The sequence below is a fragment of the Tubulanus polymorphus genome, unplaced genomic scaffold (genome assembly GCF_964204645.1).
Source record: "Tubulanus polymorphus unplaced genomic scaffold, tnTubPoly1.2 scaffold_25, whole genome shotgun sequence".
NCBI lineage: Eukaryota > Metazoa > Nemertea > Palaeonemertea > Tubulaniformes > Tubulanidae > Tubulanus > Tubulanus polymorphus.
The window spans coordinates 29,968-57,680 of NW_027437432.1; the positions used below are offsets into that span (position 1 = coordinate 29,968).

Sequence of the window (27,713 nt, forward strand, 5' to 3'; positions counted from 1 at the left end):
ACGGTGATTCCACCTACTCATCCCTCCTCCTCTCTCAACCTCCCCCAAAACACAGGTGATCCCCATTCTAAAAATAAAATGGTATCCATATTAACCCTAACCCAGGGTAACCCTGTTAACCCTAACCCAAGGGTAACCCTGTTAACCTTAACCCAAGCCCATCATCTAGAGAAGACAGATTTTGAGTAATTGAACTGAATTTATTTAATCATTTATCAAATTAATAAATAATTTTAACAATCTGTGAGTGATAAATAATTAATATCATCAATTCAGTCAGTTAACAGATACTGGTCTAGTGAGCAATCATTGTGTCGACCATTAACTATTCATCAGTAACACCTCAGCACTACATTCATTCATTCATTTCTGCTTCTTTTACACATATCTTAAAAATACATTCATTTGGAAACATCAAACTGTTAAATCACAATCACTGTTTTTACTGTGTATTGACTTGGAGTCACAAACAGTCTAATTAAACGTACGTACAACTAGAACCTACTTTCAAATATACTCTAAAAAATTGAATGGAGTTAAACTTATTTTGAAACTGAATCCAGGAGAAGTGAGTTAGGTTTATAACATCACCTTGCCAAACACCAATTTAGATCAAGTTTGATTTAGACTGGTTTCAATGTGTGTTTTATTTCTAGGTGACGTTGGAATGAATGGATGCGATATAAATGTCTATTTAAATCATTCAAAACGGCGTTAAATAGAAAAACAGCTTTGACAAATAAAAACACGACCAGTTTCTAAAGAGTGGAACTCCTACTGTCAACAATTTATAAAATACCTAAAAGTCCTAGATACGTGAAACGACAATGGACCTCTAGGTTTCTGTATGATAAAGAATAACTATAAATATTCAAAGATTATTCCAGAATTTTATATCAAAATCAAACAAACGATAAAAATATTTTACGATCTAAAAACTTGCAGTAAATCGAGATTCCTTTGGTTCTGTTGAAACATAAATTCTGTCGTTGAGATTTCATCTTTTTAAGAAGTTTCGTTTTAATCTATTTCTGAATGTGTAGATTTTCAAGCAAATTTAAAATGAATATTTTTCACAAATTGACATAAAACAATTTGAAGGTATTTGATTAATGTTACTTTAATAGCACCTACCTGACGTACACCAGGCCAAGTTTTAATCAATTTTAATGATTGATTCCTACTTATAAAACCTTTTTCAATTCTATTTTCCAGAATGAAATATATATAAGAGCTTTATGACTTTTGGAATTTTTATTTCATATTTATGTCAAACCAGTCGAAGCTTTCATTTCTATATATGTATAATATATAGCGACATAAAAAGGCGTCCGTTGTATGAAATACTCAATCACCATGGAGCGAAACAACTTTCTATAACAAATGACTTTATCTTAAAAATTTCACGTTCAATTGACCCAATTTACGACAGTTTTTCAGTGGTTTTCATTACATTGAAATTAAAACGAGATTTATTTCAATGATCTAATGATTCTCAAGGTGTCTAGCAACCGCAGAGCGTAAATAGATCAATTTATATTTTATTGAAATTATCGGGTTCAAGAGGTTCAAATGAATTTAAAAGCGTTTAGCAGCGAATAGAGATTAATCGATAGGACTCAGGAGGGGAAAGGGTTAAATTATTGGAAGCGTTAAAGTCTATAAACTTAGTTTTATTTATTCATTGTAAAACAATAAATCAATTTTCTAATTAAATCTTTTTTTCTTGTACGGCATTTGATAAAATAGAAACTGATAAAGTTTCATGGATGGAATTTTCTACTGTAGGATTAGATCCAGTTCTTCAGTTCTGGGTTTAGTTTAACTCTATACAATTTAAAATCAATTTATTTTCAATGTTTTTAAGTTGAATATTGTTGAACTGAAGCCACAACTAAAAGTTCGGGCGCCAGGGAACCGAATCAGGTATTTCATGACCTTCTTGGTAGAAAATTGGACCAATTGCATTTGAAGAATTTCAGGCTATGTGTCCTTAGACAAATATTTCAGAATATTAAACTCAGCATGAACCAAATTCCTAGTGAAACAAGTTTAAGGAAAGAAACGCTCGACACGCACGCAATGGTATAAATAACAGGTTATTCACTAATGAGGCTTTTATAAAATATGGCAGTCAACATGGCAGCCATTAGAGTCAGACGTGGTTACACGGCTATTTATATGAGATTTTTAAATGTAGACTCGAGACATTATAAACCCCTAACCTCCTAAACATTACATGTCTCCAATATTACACAAAGTGAAATCATCAGTCCACGAGTTCAACGAAGAGAAATGAGTTTGAATGAAATCAGACATTTTTATTTAGATTTCATTTCAGGGCTGACAAAGAATTAGTCTCTGAAACTAGTTGGCTGTGTGATGATAATTGAAAGTCATAGGATTTAGACTGAGATGTCAATTCTCCAATAGGTTCAGCTCCTTCCATTCGAGTAGAAAGGGCTTTTAGCTTTTTATTATGAAATTACTTTAATATCGGGCGTGATGTGTTAATTAATGCTTGAGATATTAAGTTCTATTATTAAGGACATCCATCCCAATGTAGGCCTACATGAAGTTTTAATCAGCCCCAGTCAACAGGTAGTAATGTATTGTAACCTATTGTAGGGTATTGTAATGTATTGCAGCTGATTCTGTGATATGTAACATCAGAATTTTATCGATATAACTTTGGAATAAATCAAAGTTATGAGACTTGATGAAACTCTAGGTCTGGCCTCACTTGACCAGTAGTAACCCTAACCCTAGGGTTAGTCTATTAGTCCGAGAGGTGATGTAGCTAGGGTTAGTAAACCACACTAACCCTAGCTGTGGCCTGTATCATGTGATCACTCTTGACCAATGGCGTAACCCTAACCCTAGGGTTAGTTTATTTCAACCCTAGGTGAGGTACCTAGGGTTAAACTATAGGTGTGACTAAAGTTGATTTGCATCACAGAGGACCTGAGCTCTTGACCAATGACAGTCTATTGACCAGTCAGTAAGCCATGTGTAGACTCGTCTGTTTGTTTATACAGATCAGTATCAGCTGCTGCAGCCTCCTACCCACCCGGACCTTGACTTTATAAGTTCTTAAATTGAATGTCTGATGCCATAGTTATAAACATAGCATACACTACAACCAACAAGGGAACAGGTGGCAGTCGCGGGGCGCAGTGTGACTGTTGTGTCACTTCCATCCTTCTTGAAATCCATGACATAGCCTACCTACCAACAGTGACTATTGTGCCAATTTAAAGACCCCTTACTTCACGGAATCAACCTCTTGTATGATATGAGCAGCTGGAATGAGATAGGCCAATTGAATCAGTGACACATATCGCGCGCCGGACGCGACGGGTCCAGTAGCCAGTCTCTCTCTCTCCGCTCCCATCCCGGCGGCCCGCTTCTCATTCAAAATATATTAACTATTTGTATATTTGTTCCACGATAAATTGACGCCAAAATGTGTTAAATAAATATCTGTTACTTACATAAAGAGACAAACGGTAGAACTGTATTTAATGATAGTTTAATTAAGAACCGTTCGATTAGGCGAGCACTGGTCTCCGCGTTTCAACGACTGAGTAATGATTGTTTACACTCTATATCCATGCGACGTCACAACGATTATAAACACATATAAATATATTACTCCTCTCACTAAAACACGTCATTCCGTTCTAATAAAATTCTCTCTATTTTATCTTTGAATAATTATGATCAATTTTACGAGATGAATTATGATTTACTGGTGAAAATAGAGTTTTTATTCATGTCACATCGATTTCGGGCGTTCAATTAGTTCATCATTCGAGCGACAGAGGGAAGCACTGGCTGGTACTAATGAGTTTAACTAATTAAAGAATCAAAAAGCTCCGTTAAAAGCAAAAACACGAACGCACATTTATATTTTTACAAAGTTTTGATATTTTTATTCTTTTTATTTTATAAAATGAAAACATTCTACAGGGTTTAAAAGCTAACCAGTATTTTTTTATTTTTTTTATTTTCAAAATTTACATGATTACTGAGTTGTTTTTTTTGTATTTGTTTGTAATTATTGCACAATTTTAAAAATTATTTTCATTTACACAAGTAACGGTTTGATGTTGTTACGCCAAGCATTTCACTACACAGTGACTCTTTAGGGACTCTAGTAATTGAACTGCTGAACTGAGTCCTGAAACTGAGTTCTACAGCACAGCTCAGAATCCAGTAACACTAATGTGGAACTGGGTACCAGTACCGTACGTGCATCCACTGAGTAACCACTGATCAGATCATTGACCAAAATAACTAAAAAATAGTCTTATTCTAAAATATTTCATTCTCAGATTAAACCTATAAGTTGAGATGTAGTTGACCTAATGTCGAAATGCAGCCAAATATAATTGAAGTAAATTCTATCAGGCAACAATTCAATGTTCTCAAATTAACCGAATTCTGTTGAATTATTATTCATTTCAATTACGTATGATACACCTACATTCAAACATTACTGGCGCAACGCCAATTTTTGGGTCACAAGATAATTGATAATTATTTTACTGGAGCCATTTTTCAAACATTAACAAAAACATATTTACAATTTTACAAGTGATAGATTCATTCTGTATAGTTCAGACAGTTACCCTGGTCAATGTTTGGATTCTGACCTATGTCAGCCGTTACTCAAAGTTAAAAACATTTGTATGTTTTATCTGACATCAAGGTGTATTTTGATTTTTATACAGTGCATAAGGCTGAGCTGGGCACTGTTTGGTGCTGGGAGCATTTCCTAATCACATCATATGAAAAATATCCAGCGCGATCACACAAGTTCTTGATCATTAGGGATCACGAGAATGTAACTAAAAAAGCATTGATAATTTCAATCACCTTCCGATTAAATTCATAATGACCACAAAAATAAACTTTCAAAGTATGGATAATTTTGATAAAATTGGACCGTGATCACCTTCAGATCATATGCATGGTGATCGCGATACCTAACTAGTAAAGTATTGATGATTTTGATCAAATCAGCATCTGATCAAAAGTTGTTCTAACTCGCTCGTATGATGGGGCAGTGTTAAAATTCTAGTTGAAACTCATGAAATGTTTAACAAGTGCCATGATTTCAGTCATCATAGAGGCGGAGGGTGGCCCGGGGGCTGCGGCCCGAGGGCAGGTGGAGGGTGGCCCGGGGGCTGCGGCCCGAGGGCGTGGTGGTTTATCTCTTCAAATGCAAACATTTTAGACTCAAATTTCAGATACCGGTATGTTTTGATTTATTTGATCGATGGAATATCGGAGAGACAGGAAGTTAGAACTGATGTGATTCACGCGTCGTCAATTTTACACTTGACTGAAAGAAACTCGTTATTCCCTACAAAGCACATTATAATAATTACAAACAAGACAGGTTTCGAAATATACAAAAACAAAAATAAGTTTCTTCGAGCAGTGGCTGAGCGATGACCTCATCACTTTGAGGAGACCGAGCAGTGACTGAGCGATGACCTCATCACTTCGAGGAGACCGAGCAGTGACTGAGCGATGACCTCATCACTTTGAGGAGACCGAGCAGTGGCTGAGCGATGACCTCATCACTTCGAGGAGACCGAGCAGTGACTGAGCGATGACCTCATCACTTTGAGGAGACCGAGCAGTGGCTGAGCGATGACCTCATCACTTTGAGGAGACCGAGCAGTGACTGAGCGATGACCTCATCACTTTGAGGAGACCGAGCAGTGGCTGAGCGATGACCTCATCACTTCGAGGAGACCGAGCAGTGGCTGAGCGATGACCTCATCACTTTGAGGAGACCGAGCAGTGGCTGAGCGATGACCTCATCACTTCGAGGAGACCGAGCAGTGACTGAGCGATGACCTCATCACTTTGAGGAGACCGAGCAGTGGCTGAGCGATGACCTCATCACTTTGAGGAGACCGAGCAGTGGCTGAGCGATGACCTCATCACTTTGAGGAGACACTAAATGAACTTATAGCAGCACTTGATGACATCATCTTCATACAAACCAGTACATTATAATTATAGTTACAGTGAAAAATAAAACATAATAGAATACATTTAAATATGACACTTAATGAGAACATGGTGTTCAGTACCCCCCACCCCCGCCCACTCCCCCCCCCCTCCTGTTACTGACTCAACCAGTAACAATACTCCTATGGCAGGGTATACTCTTAGGAACTCAGGTAATCAGATAGTCCTGACTATTCAGTACCTATAGCATTTAATAGATACTTGTAAGTAGTGTCTCATTGCAGAGCGCAAAAACACATTACCCCTCACAGTGCGAGCGAGGAGATAGCGCACATTACCCCTCACAGCGCGAGCGAGGGGATAGCGCACATTACCCCTCACAGCGCGAGCGAGGGGATAGCGCACATTACCCCTCACAGCGCGAGCGAGGGGATAGCGTACATTACCCCTCACAGTGCACCTAACACACTGATTGTTACTGTTCATTTACAATAAAACTGTGAATTAAAATATAAACATTTTAGCGTTGCTTGCATATATTCAATTAGGCATTTCTTACAATAGCCACAGTATGTGCCATAAAACAGGAGTTACCTTAGTCCCACTGACCTGAAACAGAAGTCAGTCTCACTGACCTGAAACAGAAGTCAGTCCCACTGACCTGAAACAGAAGTCAGTCACACTGACCTGAAACAGAAGTCAGTCCAACTGACCTGAAACAGAAGTCAGTCTCACTGACCTGAAACAGTTCACCGAAAGTGAACATAATATCTCATAAAACCGCTGTGAAAGGAGAGTAGCGGTATTCAAAAGGGAATCACAGTGGTTGAATCTGTAGGATTTAAATACCTCTCAAATCAGGGGTATCCTGTCCACATCGGCAGAGTTAGGGGTATCCTGTCCACATCAGCAGGGTTAGGGGTATCCTGTCCACATCGGCAGGGTTAGGGGTATCCTGTCCACATCGGCAGGGTTAGGGGTATCCTGTCCACATCAGCAGGGTTAGGGGTATCCTGTCCACATTGGCAGGGTTAGGGGTATCCTGTCCACATAGACAGGGTTAGGGTTGTCTAGTCCATGCAGTGCACACCGGACCAGATCAGTTGAATATCCGTGAATCTTGGCTTCACAGAAACACAATATTCCTAAACAGATGAGAGTAATGAATGAGGGTTTTTCTTCCTCGCGAGGGATTGTCTCATCATCCCCTCGCGAGGGATTGTCTCATCATCCCCTCGCGAGGGATTGTCTCATCATCCCCTCGTGAGGGATTGTCTCATCTCCTATATATAATTGCAGATCACTTTATGTCAATGCATTAATATCACAAATTGTTTCGTCTATAATTTCTATATACAATAACTTATTACACAATATACAAATAATAATAATAATAATAATAATAATAATAATAATAATAATAATAATAATAATAATAACCGTCATCATCATCATTGCTGTACAGAACATTATAAATCACCATTAAACACTGAACTGTTTCTTTCATTTACACTTTCCGATGTTGCCCGATGTTGCCCGATGTTGCCCGATGTTGACCCCGCACGCTGCATTCAAATATTCAAAGCCTTTTTCATATTAAAGTTGTCAATTCATGTCCTACAGTCAGAGACACCTTCAGTGATTTATCTGAACTAAACACGAGTTTAGACCGCGTTGTCGTTATATTCAATTAGGACTCCTACTCTATTTACATCTAAACCTCTACAAATAATCCTTATCATCTTACGAGCTCTAATAGTTTCCCTGCTCTAGAGCTTCAGCGATTCTTCAAATAATCTCAATCATATCTAGTACTACATGACTCTATTCTATCCAGGTTTAATACCAGTTTTACCGATCTGTGACACTTTAAAGGTGGGTAACATAAGCCTGATTAATTTGATCATCATCGAGCCAAAATCTTTACCTAACTTAACAAAATCTAAATTTCTTCTCCCCTAAAAAAAAAACTTATCTAAGCCGCACGAATTATCAGCGATTCATTAAATTCACAAAATTTCTTTAATTTGACTTCAGAGAACGTGACAGTTTGAGTCGAGGTTCAGTTGAACTCGTAGTTCATTAAATTGTAACCAGAAAACTGTTAAACCGTGCATCAATAAGCTGTAAATATTGAATGACTTTTGTTCACAGATCATTTCAAATAAACTTCTAAAACTAAATCAACATTCTACACACCAGTCTCCATCAGTGCACGAGGTTCTAACGAGGGTTTCTATAAAAGCAGGATTCACACACACTACAAACGGACAAACCTCAGGATTCTACATTATTACACATCGAAATAAACGCGTTAATGGCGGCCATTTTTGAAAATATAATTATACCATGGGGACAATGAAAACCGTTAACGGTATTTTCCACTTTGTTGCTACGACTACCTAATTGGTATATATGTCAGGCACTTATTGATATTATTATGATTATTATCAATATATAATTTTATGATGTGACTTTATTTTTTTGTAAAACGTCTTTTTAAATACACACGACATATGGTACAGAGTACAGTACTGAGTACGGTACCGGGTTCGAGTACGGTACCGAGTACGGTACAGAGTACGGTACCGGGTTAGAGTACAGTACAGAGTACAGTACTGAGTACGGTACAGAGTGCGGTACCGGGTTAGAGTACGGTACCGGGTTAGAGTACGGTACAGAGTACGGTACCGGGTTCGAGTACGGTACAGAGTACGGTACAGAGTACGGTACAGAGTACGGTACCGGGTTCGAGTACGGTACAGAGTACGGTACCGGGTTAGAGTAGTATGATTGATATTTATGAAGTTTGAGATTTTGGCTAAAACACATTTCTTCAGTTACGCATTAAAACAACAGAAATAAAATTCCATTTCTATTTTTACAGACAAACTCAAAACAGCACATTTTATCAAATGCAAATTAATAGTTCTTTTTCAGCACAAATATCGTTATTTCGTTTTATATTAAAAGCCATGCAAGCAGCGCAACCAGCTGCAGTTGCTGAAAACATTCAGATAACTGACGGATGAATACCATAGTAACATATGTCAACTATCCACCGGTAAATCCTAACCAACTTTTGAGCAACTGACCCCGGGCAGATACACAGACAAGAAAGCTAGCCAACCAGCCAGTCACGGTACACACAGCTAGCTAGAGATAGCCAGGCAGGTTCATAGGTAACCAGCTAGTCCAGGCACAACCAGCCAGTCAGGCAGCTATAATGGGAGTCAGTTAGCCAGCCAGTCAGGCAGCTATGCTGAGAGTCAGTTAGCCAGGCAGGTGTGCTGAGAGTCAGTTAGCCATCTAGCCAGGCAGCTATGCTGAGAGTCAGTCAGTCAGGCAGCTATGCTGAGTCAGTCAGCCAGGCAGGTGTGCTAGCTGCGTACATGATTTATCCTGCATTTCATTTATATATCATTTTAAGGAACTCACTGAGAGTGATATATCATTTTACGAAACTCACTCAGTGTGATATATCATTTTAAGGAACTCACTGAGTGTGATATATCATTTTACGGAACTCACTCAGTGTGATATATCATTTTAAGGAACTCAGCGAGTGTGATATATCATTTTACGGAACTCAGTGAGTGTGATATATCATTTTACGGAACTCACTGATTGTGATATATCATTTTATGGAAACTCACTGAGTGTGATATATCATTTTAAGGAACTCACTGAGTGTGATATATCATTTTAAGGAACTCACTGAGTGTGATATATCATTCACTCGATATCTATTGAATATTTGTAAAAACCTCGTATTATCAACTTATAAAACATTTAAATACATTCAACTGTTACCGTTGCTGTGGTTACGAGTTCTAACAAGCATCGCTGTTAAAATAATGAGATCGAATTTGAATTTTAAATGTTTGCCTGAATTACGCGTGCATCAGTACTGTCAATAGACATCAGAGGGCAGCACTATACACATTTACAATATGACTACTAATGGTATATATGAGACAGTTCCCTGTCACTTACTGACCACACAGGAGTATTCCCAGTCATGTACTGACTAGACCGGAGCATTCCCAGTCATGCACTGACCGGAGCATTCCCAGTCTTCACAAACATTCATATGACACTTTCTTAGTTTTTGTTCTTTTCTGATTTTTTTTTCAAATTGTCCTTTTTTATTTTCTAATCATCAATAATTGAAATGACCGCGACCCCTACTAGTACTATACAACAACTCCCCCTATATTCATAGCTATATATTATAATTATTATTATGATTAATATAACGGAATGTTTTTTACACTAATTCAACTCTCGCTCACAACCCTACCACCCCTCTTTACACAATCGACTCTTCTTCACTTCAAACAATCTACAAATTATACTCAACAGTCTCGATTGTTGTTAACTGTTGACACGACGACAGCTTTTTGAATTTTTTTAAGTTGGAAAATATTGGAATGAATTATTTACAATCAATTCCTGAAAGGGTATGACAACCCTGAAGGGTCCCCTGCCTTTACAGAGTTAGAATCTAGAATCAAAACCAACCAGATTTAGCTTCATTCACATGAATCTAGTGTAGATCTAAAGTAGATCTAAATAAAGTGACTTCGTCCATTCTAGATTCATTGAAAAATGTCGAAAATCAGAAACGAAAGAAAATCCAATTCTGTTCTTACTTTCTTTACTAGTAGTAGTTGTTTAAAGTACTCACTCCCTTTCACTCCCCTCCCCCCCCCCGTATGATTCGTTACTATTGACTAGAACTGCGTCTGTTGCTGCTGTTATTTTTACGTCGTTTGTTGCTATGGTTACTGTTGTTATTGTTGTTGCTGCCACGATTGTTGTTGTAATTGTTAGACGCGGTCGCACCACTGGGGGGCAGCACTGTCGTTGCCGCTGTAGTACGTCTATTCGTCCACGAGGTGGAGCCACCGCTGCTCCCCGCTGCTGCTGCTGCTGCTGCTGCTGCTGAATAATTTGAATTCGTGAACTGTTTCGTTTTTACAACATTCCGCATACTGCTAGGTCGCGTGGAGCCGGAAGGTCGTGCGGAGCCGGTACGATTTGATGAATTATCTCGTTTTAAATGCTTTGTAGTCATCGACGACGTTGCCTTGGTAACGATTGTTGAGGTGGTATCCGAGCGATTGTAAGACGAGGCAGGTTTCTGAACGTGATCGGTAGAGTTTAAATCTGAATCCTGTAACGACAAACAATCAATCATTGTTTGTGCTGTTTTTACCTGAGATTACGCTGATTGTTATTTTTGCTCGGATGTTTTTAATGCTGTGCTGATGATTGTTATTTTTGCTCGGATGTTATTTACGCGGATGATTGTTATTTTTGACGGGTTAGTGACGTGTTAAATGATGAATTCGAACGTGACCGTGCCCGATGAACGAGGAATGAACAGTGAAGGTGAAGGTTGATGTGGAGCCATGCAGCAGCTGTTATTGACATTCTGAAATATTGTTAAAATGAAAGAGAAATTCACCAGAGGACAGTATAGTGCTAGAAGCGGCCACTAGAGGTCACCAGGGTTCTCACAGATCTGATATTTCACCAACCAGTGAACAGCAATTATAAGATATTCGAATCGAGAGGTTCCTTGCGCCACTGATACTAGCATGAACCACGAGACATGAAATATTCAAACTCGATCTGTAAGAACCCTGAGTCAATGATGACTCAAAGAGATGATTAGAAATGTTAAGTCGCTAATGGTTATATTTCAAATATACTCACAGTATCACTGGCTATGCTGGAATTAGAACTGACAGAGCACGCGGATGATGAAGATGATTGACAGGTGACACCGCCGTCTGACCCCGCCTCCTCATCTCTTACATTCACAACCGATGATGTATTTCCTATAGAGTTCGTATTTCTGAAGATAAGATCGTAAAATATTTCAAACGTTTCAATTGAAAGAGTTTAATTCTATACTTGACTTCATTAACATTTAACATAAACTTCATAACATAAAAATCAATGCTATTAATTACCGATTCTGTTCATCAGCCAGTTGTAAATTAGTAGCGTTTGCCATGGCAACGCTAGCGTAAGTTCTCGGTAAACAGATCGGGTTCTCTTGTACTTTACTGCACGGGTAACTATGACGAACCCATTCTCGATACTGGACGACTTCATCTGATATATGAACTATCTGTCCTAATATACTACAAACAATAACAACTCAATACATTAATACAACTAATCAGTTTGTAGTAACTACAACTCAACTTCAGATTTCACTAAAAGCTTCACTCAGGTCTCCCAACCATAGCAAATTTAGGACTGCCGGGAGGCCCGTAGGACTGCCGGGAGGCCTGTAGAACTGCCTGGAGGCCCGTAGGACTGCCGGGAGGCCCGTAGAACTGCCGGGAGGCCCGTAGGACTGCCGGGAGGCCTGTAGGACTGCCAGGAGGCCCGTAGAACTGCCGGGAGGCCCGTAGGACTGCCGGGAGGCCCGTAGGACTGCTGGGAGGCCCATAGGACTGCCGGGAGGCCCGTAGGACTGCTGGAAGGCCTGTTGACTTCAGTTGAGTTGAAATTACCTCATTTTCAATGTTTAATAAATTGCTTAATCAAATTTTAAAACTGACAACTGATGAACTAGGTTCAGGGGCCCAGGCTTAGACTTAAAACCATTTAAACGGCATGAAGTATCAGTGACATCGGAAGGCTCGAAAAGATTTAAACCTCGGTTCCATAGATAATCTACCAACAACAGGGCCTACAGAAGATGATAATTGAGTCGGTTACCTTTGATTTGGATTGAGCAGATGAGTATTTTGTGGTAAACAAGTAACAGCACTGCTGAGTACGAGATACGCGTATTCAAATGCTTGTTTCACTTGTAGAGCACCGTATGAACTACGACCAATATCATTACCTAAAATAATAACAATCAAATTTACATTAACTCGTTTAATCTTCGCATTACTGAAGTCAACTATATTTTGAATTTATATTTTCCAGTAAGGGTAAGTCATGATTTGGCTGAAACAGAGTTTCACAGTAAAATCTATTAACACTTATTTAATGCATTCTGCGCGTTTTGATTTTGCACTCGATTCACAAGAATTTAACAGAAAAATAGTTTTAAAATATTAACACTTCTAATGGAGATTTGAGTAAATATCGTTATCTTACTGCGGCCTTTTGAACAATAGGACTGAAACTGAGAGAGTATTGGAGTTGGAGGGGAGGGAGTTGGAGTGTGAGGGGAGGGAGTTGGAGGGAGGGAAGGGGAGTTAGAGGGGAGGGAGGGAGAGAGATGTAAATGATTTTACCCGGGGTAAGAGGATCCTCAATACACAATAATGATGGTCTGTGTCCATTCTCCATATCCTTCTGAATATCATCCTTCTGTACATACGCGCCGCCATCTTTAATCCGGATTCCAGTCCGGATATAGTTAAATTGACGTCCGTAAAGTTCGAAGAATTCGATAAGTAAAACTCCTAAATTCGCTTCAGAGGAAGACGCGTCTATTCTCGGGTGCAGCTACAATATATAATAATACACCGTATCCTTGACAATCATTGACATGGTTCCCCTCCAGCCCGCGCGACCGCCCCCCTCTGCCCCGCGCGACGTCACTGCGCTTACCTGAAGGAAACTAACAGTAAGTAGGATGAGACTGTACGAACTGATTCCACCAGTAAAAACTTCATTTAAATCTCGTTGTAATAAGAATTGTTTGAGGATTAATACGAGATATTGAAGAGCAGGAAACATCTGAACAAATTCCTACAATAACAATCATATAACAATAGAGCTGCAGTGATTGTAACAGAATAACAGTAGTGATTGTTGAATCACAGAAGTGATTGTTGAATCACAGACGTGATTGTTGAATTACAGAAGTGATTGTTGAATCACAGAAGTGATTGTTGAATCACAGTTCGCGATTCCTAAAACAAACCAGTAATAAATAATAGTTTTTTTACCTGTATTAATTTAGCACTTTTAACACCATTTGTCATATTAAAACTAATATCAACTTTTACATCAGTTTTAATATCAGTCAATTTCACAATAGGGACCTGGAAAATATACAAACACATTTATAACTAACTGAGCCCCAGGATCAAGTTTATAAATCAATTTGTGGGCGACCTAAAATTCATATAACTAGAACCACATCACAACAGCTGACCTACCCCCTCCCCCCTCCCCCTACCTCCCTGTCTGTATAGCAGGGTTAATAATCTAATACTTACGGAAGCTTTATCTAGTACTTTGATATCAGATTGTTTAGCTATGCCTTTATCGAGCAGAGCTTTCTCTAAAGTGTGAAGTGGTAAAGAATCCCATTTACCAAACACGACTAGGTCAATATCACTAAAATAGAAAAACAAAAATATACAACAATTCTGATATCGGTTTCAAAATGATGCTGAATCTATCGAATCTACCTTGTGGGAAGAAACAGGCCGGTCCTAAAACTGCCAAATATCTCTACCTAGAATATTTAAAAATTCATATAGATTTAGTACAATCACCTTTCACTTGACTCCAGGCCAGGAATTGATTTTTAGATGGTTTTAAAAAAGGGTTTTTGTTTGATGATATTTTAAGATCAAGTTTAAGTTTACCAATAAATTGGGTCTACAGAGGTGAAGTACCTCTACCTCTACAGGTCTACAGAGGTGAAGTACCTCTACCTCTACAGGTCTACAGAGGTGAAGTACCTCTACCTCTACAGGTCTACAGAGGTGAAGTACCTCCCTGCCTCCCCCCGAGTCTTAATCTTTCCACAGAGAATAAATATCATCTATTGAGTATTAGCGACTGGTACCAGCAGCAGCAGCAGCAGCAGCAGCAGCAGCATCGCGCGCTATGCTGTTACTAGCTCAGTGGAAAATTCCTTTCATCAAGAATAACAAAAATACATAGACGCAACTAAACTTCATATATACATGTATGTAACAAGTGAGTTACAGACATCTCTCCCCCCCCCACTCTCCTCCCACATACTCCCTTCCACTCCCTCTTCATTACAAAAACAATTTACTACAATTAATACTTTTATAAGTCCTATTAGAACTATAGTATGAAAGGGTTGTAGAAATCTGACGGGGAAGAAGAAAGTTCTCTGTGTCTCCCGGGAAACTGCGGTAATTAACCGGTTTAATTATTGAATAATTAAATACTCACTTGAGCAGCGGGCCACAGTTCCTGAATAACGGCGCGAACCCGAGCTACGACCTGATTTCTCATATTATACTCTTCAGGTCGCGGTGACATGTAATAAAAAAAATCCTTCACTTCTTCGTGCAACCTTTGAATAATAAAAAAACATCGTTTAAACAACCAGAACACATTTAAAACTAATTCCAGCCCCTAGTTGTCAAGGGAACACTCAGATTTAGCACCATTCTGAAGCTTAATTTAGTCCAGCTGGGCCAAGATCCCGTAAATAAATTCATGAAGCTACGTTAAAACAAACCCCACAAGACTAAATCCATGGGTCTATCAAAACTAGCCCCACAAGAATAAAGCCCTGGGTCTATCAAAACTAGCCCCACAAGAATAAAGCCCTGGGCCTATCAAAACTAGCCCCACAAGAATAAAGCCCTGGGCCTATCAAAACTAGCCCCACAAGAATAAAGCCCTGGGTCTATCAAAACTAGCCCCACAAGAATAAAGCCCTGGGTCTATCAAAACTAGCCCCACAAGAATAAAGCCCTGGGTCTATCAAAACTAGCCCCACAAGAATAAAGCCCTGGGTCTATCAAAACTAGCCCCACAAGAATAAAGCCCTGGGCCTATCAAAACTAGCCCCAAAAGACTAAATCCATGGGTCTATCAAAACAAGCCCCACAAGACCAAATCCATGGGTCTATCAAAACTAGCCCCACAAGAATAAAGCCCTGGGCTGAATCAGTGAAAAATGTTCAATTTTTTTTAAACTATCGTAATGAATATAGCATAATGATTCTATTGACTGAAAAACACTGATAGTTATAAACACTACGCACACAGTGTGCGTGTAGCGTGTTACAGTGTGCGTGCGTGTAGAGTGTAGCGTGTTACAGTGTGAGGGGGATTTCACACTACACGGTATATCGAGTGAATGTAGGCTATACCGTGTACTGACACTAACTGTACTGTGTGTGACTCTCTGCCTACTGTGGGTTGTGTAATGAATTCTAGCTCATATTTCGCTGTGTTTTATCAACCCCTCCTGTCTCTGGACCACATAATGCATCGTTACCGGACCAGCCCAGCACTAAACCCCCGAATTATTGCACCGAGAGTGGACCAGTGGTCCATCTCATCTCTTACCCAATAATTCCATATGAATAAGTTTTATCCGGTGTTTTCCATCGACTGGAGCTGTGTTGTAAGAGAGCTGTGAGTGTCGTTTGACTGATATTCTCCTGTTTATTACACTGATGCTGCTGCTGATGTTCCCCTAACCCACCACCAGCAGCAGGTTTTACAGCACTAATCTGATGATTATAAATCTGTTGTTGATTTTGCCTCTGACTATTCGACGGTCCTTGTTTCTGATCGAAATCGTTCGTATAATCGAGCGGTATGAACTGTTGAGGTTTCTGTTCTAGATTCGGATTCGAATTATTCAGGTTCATGTTTCCGAACTCGAGTTGAGTTTGCCAGCAGCGCAGAGTGGTTAAATCCCACCTCGTCAGTTGTTGTTGTTCAGTGGTCGTGTTGCTAGTGTTAGGGGTCCGGGGGGTCAATAAGGATGTAATCCAAGTCACTCTCCCTCCTCCGCCTGGTACAACTCGATCCATATAAACCAAAACTCGCCCAAATATATCCTTGATTTCCCTACAATCAGTTAGTTCTATAATCCAACAGCATTCACTTCGAGAAACGGGATTCACACAGTACGCATGCGCCGATACGACATGGGCTTCCGGTTCACAGCCGACATTTCGTAAAGCATGCGGGGTCGAATCCCGCAGAATGATGTGCCGCCCGTTGATTTCAGAAAACCTTGAATAATTGAGATCATATTTTTAACATTTATTGAGATATCATTCTCTACACTTATAATTGAGGAATATCTGAAACTCGTCTCTTTACGTCGAACCGCGGCGCTATCAAATCAACTGGCAGAAACTCCAAATAATCTAATCCAATGTTCAGCCATTTTTCAAAAGAATGTATCTGCTCATCATTCAAAGCCATAGCAATAACATGGTCAGACTGAGTACACATGACTTTATTCGTATCTTTTAAACAAAAAAACAAATTCACCGCAACAGTAAAAAATAGTGAGGTCAGATTTCGACCGTCTATTGCTGCCCCTATGTATAACGATAGCGGGGAAACTGTGAACTAACAAAATACTCGCTTGCCAGACTCTTTGACCGGCAGTATTGTGGACATACTATTTACCGATTTGCGGGCCGGATTCCGAGAAAAATCTCAGACATAAAAAAAGCATTATACCAACTCAACATGTAATTTTTCTATAAAAGAATCATTTATAGTTTATGATGAGTCTGTGATGAATAAGATGTCTAGTAGACCGAGTGAGTTCAGAGCTTATGAAATATTCACCTTAAACAATATGAAATCTATTATCATATAGAATTTCGAACAGATTCAGAGTATCATAGTTTATTAGAATGAGGCACCACACCGGTCCGTATCGTACGTAAAAAGGAAATTCAAATTACGGCAATTAAATTTGTTACTATTTTAGTTCACAGAAATTCCGCTATCGTTATTGATAGGGGCAGCACTGAACGGCTGAGATTTAAACACCGCCTCGTTACTCTACTGTGGCATGCGAGGAAAAAATATAAATTTTTCAAGTTAGATACCATTCATCACTCCCAACACTAGATCAGTTTGAATGACTAATTCTTTTTCGACGTAAAGGCGTCATTTAAGGGGATTTTTGATAGAACTCTTTTCTCAGCGAATGCATTAGCATCCGGTAAAGCGGCAAACTCACATGCCACAGGAAGAAATTAAAGCAAATTAAAATTTATTCTCGAATATTTTAACAGACCCACTGAATATATTAATATAGTCTGTATTGTAGGTATATTAATTAATTAATTTTACACACGCAGTAAATGATTACACATTTCTGGGATGTCACGTGACTTAATTGTATTTCTCATCTACCGAACACTTTTCAGAAACAGGTTTAAGTAAAAAATGTTGTTTTCAGCACTTCATGCAAAAAGTTAGCACAATTTAGTCTAGCCCTTCCGCAAATTAAGCTTTTCAAAAAAGTAGCACTAAGAAATAGACTTACAAACATGATTCCAAAACATCCAACTGTGGTTTGAATCAACCGAGAAATATTTAAAAAAAAACACAAATTTAATTTTTCGACAACTTTTTCATTTAATACCATAAGTGAACAATTTGTTGCTGTACAACACCTTATTATCATTAATCATGTATCAATATGCTAAAAAAAAAACTTCGCGACCAAGGAAACCTCCGACACAGGAGTGATTTGGTATCGGTACCTGTAACTTGCATTGGACCAGATATCAGTACCTGATCTTAGTATCTGATGGTGACGGTACCTGATCTTGCATCAGTACCTGATCATAGTATCAATACCTAATCATTGTATCGATAATCATAGTATCAATAACTGATCACAGTATCAATACCTGATCACAGTATCGATACCTGATCACAGTATCGATACCTGATCACAGTATCGATACCTAATCACAGTATCAATACCTGATCACAGTATCGATACGTGATCTAGTGTCAGTACTTCATCTCATATTCAGAGATAATTCAATAATCAAACAAAAAATACTCATCATCAAATACAAGGAGGTAACATTAACGTGCCAGAGAAGGAGCGGCCAGAAAATCAATTTTCAAACTTACATACAAGTTATAAATCTCGAGAGGTGTTGTATAAACCTCTATTTTACCACAACTGCAGCTTGACTAGCTCTGCTCTATAAATATATCGAAATATACGAATGTTTCATAGGCTTTTATCGAAATAGTTGTCATTTTGCTCCGACCCCAAATTCTTATCGAATTCTGTTTCTATAAAAACTAAAATTATTGCAACTTAATCATTTAATCTGAATTACCATCGCAGCTTGTTTCTATCTTAGAAATACAGACAAGCTTCAATTATATCTAATGAAAATACCATTTTCTTCGTTGAATACTATTCTGATTTAATTCACAAAAATAACACAATTCGAGAGATATTTTTAGGTTCTAATTTCGAAATTAAAGATGGCCCAAACATTATTTTGGAGGTTGCTCCAAAATTAGCCCTAAACGCAGCTATGAATTTACAATTTGAGAACCAACAAATTTCACATTCGACCATCATTCACTACATACAATTAACTGCGTGAAAATTAGTGTACTCAAAAAAGTGGCATTAATTAATTTTCATCAAATATTTGTTTTACATGAATGTAATTTAAAACTACTGACCTCAATACAAAAACAATCTCAATATCAATTTATTTCTATATGAAACAAGTTCTGTAAGACACTATAGGAAGAAAGTTTCAACCATTAAACCAGATTTAATAAAACCAGACTAAAACTAATCCATGTCAATAAATGTTTATCAACAGTTGCTGTTTTTGAGTTGTCGCATTCTAGAAATTCAAATCAATGAAAATGACGAATTAGAATATTACAGGAGTCATGGGCTGCGTGTGGGACTCCGGGGTCGCTGGGCTGTCGGACTCTTCAGTCACTAGGGCTACACTGTTAGATTTAACATAAATATTTATATTCGTTTACTATCAATAAATCATGGATTTTAAACCTGTGGAACCAGGACTGGGTTGTGAAATCCTAAACATCTTTAAAACGACACGGTTAAAATGGTGAAATACATCTTGATCACGGGGATTAAAAAAGCTATATGTGATCACATAGAGATTAAATCACCAAGTGATCACAGAGATGGAATCACAGTATGATCACATAGAAATTGAATTACTATGTGATCACATAGAGATTAAATCACCAAGTGATCACAGAGATTGAATCACCGTATGATCACATAGAGATCGAATCTCTATGTGATCACATAGAGATTAAATCACCAAGTGATAACAGAGATTGAATCAACGTATGATCACATAGAGATCGAATCTCTATGTGATCACATAGAGATTGAATCATGTTTAAATCATCTATGTGCAATTCATAATTTTAGCAGCAGAAAATAAAGTATTTTACACATTGACATCGATTAGAAAATGTAGAAAATTATCTTTCATCCTTAGTCCGAGAGGAACCCTGGCATGCGGGAATCTACGAGAGGAACCCTGGCATGCGGGAATCTACTAGAGGAACCCTGGCATGCGGGAATCTACTAGAGGAACCCTGGCATGCAGGAATCTACGAGAGGAACCCTGGCATGCGGGAATCTACTAGAGGAACCCTGGCATGCGGGAATCTACTAGAGGAACCCTGGCATGCGGGAATCTACTAGAGGAACCCTGGCATGCAGGAATCTACGAGAGGAACCCTGGCATGCGGGAATCTACTAGAGGAACCCTGGCATGCGGGAATCTACTAGAGGAACCCTGGCATGCAGGAATCTACGAGAGGAACCCTGGCATGCAGGAATCTACGAGAGGAACCCTGGCATGCGGGAATCTACTAGAGGAACCCTGGCATGTAGGGATCTGAGACAACCCAGTCATGCAGGGGATCCAAGACAAACCCTGGCATGCAGGGGATCTGAGACAAACCCTGGCATGCGGGATTCACACAGTACAATGTATATTTCTGTACACACCACTATGAATGGTCATAATTAATTAATACAGCTTAAGAATTATGAATTAATTAATTTATCTTAGTAACTAATGAACAACTAGAAGCCAATTGTTTTTTTTGCTACAAATCTTTGTTATTTTCGCACACAATAAAAACAATAGTAATTATTACTGTTATTATTAATAAAGCAATTTATATATATTTATATATATTACATGTTTATAGTAATCAACACCCGGAGAACCAGGTGAATAGTGCCACAGCCTGCTCCTAGCCGACTTCACTACAGCAAAATGCACGAGTGGCGCCATCTATAACTGTATCAGACAGCATTCCCATAAACCACAGAATAGGTGAGCGGTTCAGGACGTGGGAAACACAAGCCAACCATTGCTAGACCTATAACTACCAGCCCCGGTGCGGAGTTAACCCATAACTAGTACCAGACGCAGAACGGAGGCCTCGCCCACAGATACCTGATCCAGAATAGGTAAATTTACAATAAAACATCATTGACAAATTATTGATTGTTAGAGAGAAGATTTAAACAATACATAATGATGAAGGAGACTATTATCACTTATCTGTGATTGTTTGCATAAAATATAGACAACCAACCGACTGACCGACCGACCAAGGGCTAGGGTTTAATTATACTCTGTTGTCTCTTGCTGTTTAAACTGTGGCTTAAGTGACCGACAACCACGCTAGAGTTATAATAAAACCTGGGTTTAGTTAATCCAGAATCACGTGCATTTGAGCATAGTTTACATTTTATTTACAGAGAACAAACTGATGCCTCAGACCCTCAACTCACTGACCCCTCAGACCCTCAACTCACTGACCCCTCAGACCCTCAACTCACTGACCCCTCAGACCTTCAACTCACTGACCCCTCAGACCCTCAACTCACTGACCCCTCAGACCTTCAACTCACTGACCCCTCAGACACTCAACTCACTGACCCCTCAGACACTCAACTTACTGACCCCTCAGACACTCAACTCACTGACCCCTCAGACCCTCAACTTACTGATGCATCAGTAACCAGGGAAATATCACCAAAGAGAAATTCAAACAATTCTCAATCTCTCATATAGAAATACACTATGTATTATAATTAGCTGTATTCATGCCAGTGAGAGGAGAGAGAAGAGAGGAGGGGGAGAGAGGAGGGGGAGTGAGAAGAGGGAGTGAGAAGAGGGAGAGAGAAGAGGGAGAGATCAGTTCATATTTCTAAGTTGTATGAAGCTATAATTATAGTACATATTCATGTATAGAATAATGATCACTTTTTTTTCTCAGTCGAAACTCGTCACAAGGCAGAAAATCTTTTTTTACAAAAATTTGTCAAAGTTTTTTTTCCACATATTTCATAAGTCCTTTTCATCGAAGTAAAAAAAGTTCAATTTTCGCGATAATTTTTTTCAAATTAATTCGATGAACTCCAAAAAGCGATAAACGAATGAAGAGGACTTATACAGAAAACTCGTCCTAATCGCGAAATAATGCACAAACCCTCGGACCAGGGGGAGAGAAAAACGCGACGTAAAAATGATTTCAAAGTATGAATTTTCCGATGATAAAACCGAAAAGCAGCGCAGCAAACAGCAAGATGTAAGGAGGAATTTGATTGGATTGTTGAATCTGCGTCGATGGTTGGTGGCTCACTGATCCTGATTTAACTGTATCAGAAATCGCTACTTTCCTCAAACGTACTTCACTTTCCTGAAAATAGTATCATATTATTATTATTATTATTATTATTATTATTATTATTATTATCAAACATTTCACTAATTCAACCAATTATTTCAATCATACAATTATCTGAACCCAGTTTCATCGGTTTAAATACCACTGGATCTACAACTGTGGAACTGGATCCACGACTGTGGAACTGGATCCAGGACTGTGGAACTGGATCTACGACTGTGAAACTGGATCCACGGCTGTGGAACTGGATCCACGACTGTGGAACTTGATCCACTACTGTAGAACTGGATCCACGACTGTGAAACTGGATCCACGACTGTGGAACTGGATCCACGACTATAAGACTGTTCAGATTGATACCTAAACCAAACGGAGTGATATTGTTGAATGAATTGAATATGTTGAGAAGCGCCACCTACCTTCAAAGTTGAATTTTCATGTCTTAATTGATTAATTTCAGAGTGAAGTCGTTTGCATTCTTCAGTCGTTTTCCTCAATTCTGACTCGACATTACTGGCCTAAAAAACACAAATATTCTGACGAGTCAATACCGCAAATTAATTCACCCCCCTCCCCGCAGAGAGGGGGAATCCCGCCCCAAGCTCAGAGGGGAGATTAAAATCATGCTGAAAATCAAAAACCCAGAATTCTAGATTGAGAACCTCGACTGCCAGAGGAAGAATAATCTAGCTGGTCGGTTCAGTAAAACTTACTTTAATAGTTGACTGTTTCTCAGGAGATGATGTAATATTAGTGGCGACCTTCACCTTAGTATTATCTTCATGACTTGTATCTAGATTGTTCTGAGAGACGAGAGAAATAAAATCACTACTGTATCGCTGATAGAGACAGATAGGTGGCACTAGCGGTCTGACACCCGAAGACAAGGGACTGAGACTAATTTCTCTAAGCTGAAACTGTTAGCTATTAATATCAAGTGTATATGCAACCGATCACCACTGACACAGGCGGTATAATACATCCAGTAACAGTGAAAGGGTTAAACTTCTCAAAATCATCACTGAACTGAATCATTGCGAGGGTTGGGAGGAGTGTGGGGAGGGAGGAGTGTGGGGAGGGGGGAGTGTGAGGAGGGGGAAGTGTGGGGAGGGGGGAGTGTGGGGAGGGGATGAGACTTACCTGTACCGTGCTTTCAACCGGTAATTCAAACACACATCGAAGTTTTGAATCCATTAATGTTTCAGGAGCAGCTTCTTTCCACTAGAAATAATTCATAAAAACAATTTTAAACGTGAAATTAGATTGCGTTATATGGAATAAACGTAGAATGTAATTATTGTTACCAGATTATCGACACTTTCAATCGGCCCGTTTGGAGCAAACATCGACTGAACCATAAATTTATGTTTATTTTTCTCTGAAGGGTCGTAGTCAAACGGTTGTAACATCACTGCAGAAATAATTGACAATTAGTTCATTACACATTTTAACTCAGCTTAAATAGCCCCAAGTTCCACCTAATCATCAGACCAGCCCCCAGTTAAGCCCGGTTCCGCCTGAGCCTAAGTAAAACTCACCTGCTACATTGACTTTAGAGCCCGGATCTACGATACCGCTGTTTGGACGCACGCAGTATTTTTTGGGTGCTGTCGTTTTTACTTTGAAACAAACTCTTTTTTCTGTAGGGTTCGATAGCTGTAGGTCGGCCGTGACTACATCGGTAAATGGACCTGAAAAAAACACAATGAATCCAGTGTTTACAGGAATTACAGGATCTTGATCTATCCGGTATCAGAATATCAGAATCCTCGACTGACTGACAGTTCAGACATTCCGCGCAGGAGATGATCAGATCAGCAGCCACGGGATTGGTCAAAATCTGATCCAGCCTCCAAAATTAACGAAGTTTAATTCATAAGTAACTTCTGTAATACCCAGTCCCTGTTCTAAATTATGATATGGAAAGTAGTTTATGATCAGTGGAAGGAGGGAAAGGGGCTGTCATACGTCAAAACCCTAGAGAGAGATAGTCTGTTCAAAATTCATTCAGTTTCACAGAATTCAAACAGTTTTTATTGAACGCTGATTGATTTAAACGATGTTTGAGTCTTACCTCTAAATCTCAGCTCATATGCTGGCTCTAGAGCTAATACCTGCTCGAGTTTAGACATCTTACTGTGTGTTAGAGAGCGGGTTACAGGTTACAGGCTCCTCAGTACGGGCTATCTATTAACCACCACTACGCATGCGCGGTAATTATGCGTCAATCGCCGGTTTTAATTCTAAAGCCGAAACGACGGATTTGCCTTGAGAAAAAAATTCGTTTAATATTCATTCAAATGGAAATGAATAAAGAATCTGAATAAAATTTAACGTCAAAGGCATCAAGTGGGAGCACTTTACAATGTCTGTGATAATTTGATTCCTTAAGTTTTTTCAGAATCTTTAAAAAACCGTATAACATATAAAAATTTCGAATTTCTGTTGAAGTTGTATACACCAAAAAAATGGTATTACGTTATTTAAGTTTATCTGCTAAAAACATTAATATACTAAAAAATGCATCTTTCGATACTTCATTAGTAATTAGTTAATAGTTTTCAACTTAGTTGCGACAGGGGTAGCAACCATTTCATAATCGTCAGAATCATTTTCAATTAAATTCAATATAATTTTTATTGTACGTTATAAAGGTGGATTTCCGGGCAGCGTCCAATGTATTCATGTGTTTAGTGACATATTCAAATGACAATATTGCTTTAATATCCAGATTTTAAAAAAAACCAGATAGATTTCTGATAATAAAGCTGCGGGCGGGACGGGTTCCACGGGTGGCATATTAGAAAATTAAATCGCATAATGACACGCCCGCCGGGACCGCCGATAGTTCGTTTCGAGAGGTCTTTTGCCCCGTGGCTTTGAAGTAGTGGGCCGACAAATGCGGGCCAATTTTCAGTGTGGGAGGTGGATGCCCCGGGCCCGGCCCCGGTTTGCAGGCCCATGAAACCTTGAAAATGACCGAAAAGCCTCGAATTACGGCCAGGGTGGGACTATAGTCAAAGGCTGTTTGGAAAAATTACAAGTCATGATTTCCAAGAAAGGCAAGAACAAGGCTTTTTTCGCCCGGGTTAGCACCGGTCGTTACGAGAGATTCGACTCGCTTGAGAGTTTTGAAAAATTCCATGTGAATAAATGCGTCGACCTCTTACTGTCACGGTCCGCCCCCCCCCACCTCAGAGTTGTGGTGATATCGCGTGGATATTCATTGCGTTGATCGGTAGCCAGGTGAATAGTTGGGTCACTCGTGTTTTACGTGTACGTGAATAACGCAAGAACTGATCGACTCCTTACAACAGATTTATATTTGACAGATCACATTGAAACGATAGAAATTGTTTTGAAAGTCTCTCCACGACAAAATGAAGTCTATCACAGTTGCTTTACTCGTGGTAAGTTCACACTTTAGTTGAACAACCTTTACTAATGTTATATCAATCCACAGAATATTTAATTTCTTTAACATTATAAAACTTGATGATTTTCAATCTAATGCGTTAAGTATTCGGAATCCATTATTTGTATCTACTGTATTCTATATATTGCAGTTTGTTTTTGTGTTTGTGGCTGAATTCAGTTTCTCACTGGCTGCAAGAACAAACAAGAATCCTCGCCCCCAACAACAAGGTGATCAAAGATAACGAATTTAATTTATTACATAGAGGGGGTTCGGGAGTAAACAGTACACTGTTCCACTGTTCCACTGTTCCACTGTTCCACCGTTCCACCGTTCCACTGTTCCATTCATTGTTTATCAGCAATGTATAGTTTGTTTGAGTCTTTTATGATCTTCATCGCTGTATTTTGAAAAACATATATGGAACTATAAATAAGTGTATGGTACTTGTTTGTGAACTGAGTTGTTATGGGGTCAGGTCAGGAAACACTAAAGCCCCATTCAACAACGGCTCATAAGTAAATACACCATTGTCAATAACTACAGGAGGCCTCTGCATAAAACCAGGGATTCCTACCAAAACAAAATCAAAAACCTTTAAAATCCTTACAGTAAAACTAGATAACAAAATACAGAGCTTCAGAAATAATAATTTCGGTTGAAAGAACACTTTAAAAAGCGGGGAATGCGCATGTTCTATAGACCAGTCCTAGCTACATGAGACGTAGTGCTGCTGCAATACAACTAAACGTTAGTGTTAAATAGGTATGTCCATTCATTTTGTTTTTAATGTGTTGTAGATGTCTGTTCACTTCCGAAGAAGGTCGGACCCTGCAGAGCGCGAACATTGCGATACTTTTTTAACAAGAAAAGAGGACAATGTAAGGAATTCTATTATGGAGGTTGTCGTGGGAACCAGAATAACTTCCAATCAGAAGCGGAATGCGCTCAAAAATGTGTGAAAGGTAATTAATTATACAGGTCCTCCATCTTAAGAAATGATGGAGGATCGGTCTGGGGGAGGGACAGGAAGGGGGTATCGGGGCGGCGGCGGTTAGGTATTTGACTGTTAACTGTTGAATAAGATGTTAGCTGAAATGAACTCGATTCAGCGATTTGGCGACTTTCCGAGTTTTCCTGATAATCTGATATTATGTTGTAGATTCACCTATCCCGCAGCTAGATGGCGCTGATACGTGTTCCCTACCAGCTGAAACCGGCCAGTGTAGAGGAGCCTTCCAGCGATATCACTTCGATCAACTACTGGGAAAATGTGTCAAATTTACTTATGGAGGATGTGACGGAAATAGTAATAACTTCCGAACCAAACGAGCGTGTGTTTTACAGTGTGCAGGTGCTCGCAGAATTAACAGGTATTCTTCAGTCCAACATGTTCACCAGCAGGGGGCGCTGGGTTAACGGGGTTCCCTGTTCTCGTGAGGCAATCTCATCTCTAGGTTTAATATTTTTATAATTTTCTAGAAGAGGTTAGAAGAGAAGAAGAACTGAGTGGTGTGTTAAATCTGAAAATCGACAAGAAAAGGGTTAGGGTTGTATGTGTAATTTCTGAGATATATTTGTTGGAGATTAATTGAATAAACTTCACGACACTGAATATGACTTTATTCAATTTGGTTTAAAAAAAATAAATTTCATGAGTTCTAACTGAATCAAGTTTTCGAATTTTATAAGATTATGGGGTCGTTGGTGCATTGTAAACATCCTCGCTTGCCAGGGTTTGATTGGAGCCCGCTGTAGTCAGAAACTCGTAAACACTCGGGGTTAATGAATTTTTAATGAATCGCTTTCTTTTTTAGTAAAATATAATAGATATGTTTAGCTGTGTGAGTGAGAACATTAAAACTAGTTTAAAGTG

At 39.0% G+C, this 27,713-nt stretch overlaps 3 protein-coding genes across 4 annotated transcripts; 1 reads left to right on the plus strand and 2 right to left on the minus strand.

The window, feature by feature from the left end:
• Positions 1-10,720: 10,720 nt before the first annotated feature.
• On the minus strand, positions 10,721-16,799 carry LOC141914475 (terminal nucleotidyltransferase 4B-like). The gene is made up of 11 exons (XM_074805701.1): positions 16,267-16,799; positions 15,136-15,259; positions 14,394-14,440; positions 14,199-14,319; positions 13,926-14,021; positions 13,585-13,725; positions 13,266-13,479; positions 12,736-12,865; positions 11,976-12,149; positions 11,716-11,857; positions 10,721-11,170 (listed from the first exon to the last, which is right to left on the minus strand). Exons 1-11 carry the CDS (start codon positions 16,737-16,739, stop codon positions 10,721-10,723), a joined length of 2,112 nt encoding a protein of 703 aa, XP_074661802.1. The 5' UTR covers positions 16,740-16,799.
• Positions 16,800-18,021: 1,222 nt separating this feature from the next.
• LOC141914461 (vesicle-associated membrane protein-associated protein A-like) lies at positions 18,022-24,634 on the minus strand. The gene is made up of 7 exons (XM_074805683.1): positions 24,497-24,634; positions 23,961-24,113; positions 23,727-23,833; positions 23,563-23,643; positions 23,136-23,225; positions 22,842-22,940; positions 18,022-22,434 (listed from the first exon to the last, which is right to left on the minus strand). The coding sequence occupies exons 1-7, from the start codon at positions 24,552-24,554 to the stop codon at positions 22,267-22,269; spliced, it is 756 nt and encodes a 251-aa protein (XP_074661784.1). The 5' UTR covers positions 24,555-24,634; the 3' UTR covers positions 18,022-22,266.
• An 889-nt stretch (positions 24,635-25,523) lies between these two features.
• LOC141914468 (BPTI/Kunitz domain-containing protein-like) lies at positions 25,524-27,452 on the plus strand. 2 transcript variants are annotated; one of them, XM_074805690.1, is made up of 6 exons: positions 25,525-25,668; positions 25,755-25,832; positions 25,989-26,067; positions 26,638-26,802; positions 27,000-27,210; positions 27,320-27,452. In XM_074805690.1, the coding sequence occupies exons 2-6, from the start codon at positions 25,803-25,805 to the stop codon at positions 27,327-27,329; spliced, it is 495 nt and encodes a 164-aa protein (XP_074661791.1). In that variant the 5' UTR covers positions 25,525-25,668; positions 25,755-25,802; the 3' UTR covers positions 27,330-27,452. The 2 variants fall into 2 exon arrangements, with proteins under 2 accessions (XP_074661793.1, XP_074661791.1); XM_074805692.1 differs by having other exon boundaries at positions 25,524-25,832; positions 27,323-27,452.
• The last annotated feature ends 261 nt before the right edge of the window (positions 27,453-27,713 follow it).

Coding starts and splice junctions, on each gene's coding strand:
- LOC141914475 (XM_074805701.1), bottom strand. CDS start 16,739: ATGGATCGAGTTGTACCAGGCGGAGGAGGGAGAGTGACTTGGATTACA. Junction 15,260..16,266: donor TATTCATATGGAATTATTGG/GTAAGAGATGAG, acceptor TATTATTCAAAG/GTTGCACGAAGAAGTGAAGG. Junction 11,171..11,715: donor CCAGCATAGCCAGTGATACT/GTGAGTATATTT, acceptor TTGTCGTTACAG/GATTCAGATTTAAACTCTAC.
- LOC141914461 (XM_074805683.1), bottom strand. CDS start 24,554: ATGTCTAAACTCGAGCAGGTATTAGCTCTAGAGCCAGCATATGAGCTG. Junction 22,941..23,135: donor AGAAACAGTCAACTATTAAA/GTAAGTTTTACT, acceptor TGTGTTTTTTAG/GCCAGTAATGTCGAGTCAGA. Junction 22,435..22,841: donor ATGAAAATTCAACTTTGAAG/GTAGGTGGCGCT, acceptor TACTATTTTCAG/GAAAGTGAAGTACGTTTGAG.
- LOC141914468 (XM_074805690.1), top strand. CDS start 25,803: ATGAAGTCTATCACAGTTGCTTTACTCGTG. Junction 25,833..25,988: donor TCACAGTTGCTTTACTCGTG/GTAAGTTCACAC, acceptor TATATATTGCAG/TTTGTTTTTGTGTTTGTGGC. Junction 26,803..26,999: donor CGCTCAAAAATGTGTGAAAG/GTAATTAATTAT, acceptor ATTATGTTGTAG/ATTCACCTATCCCGCAGCTA.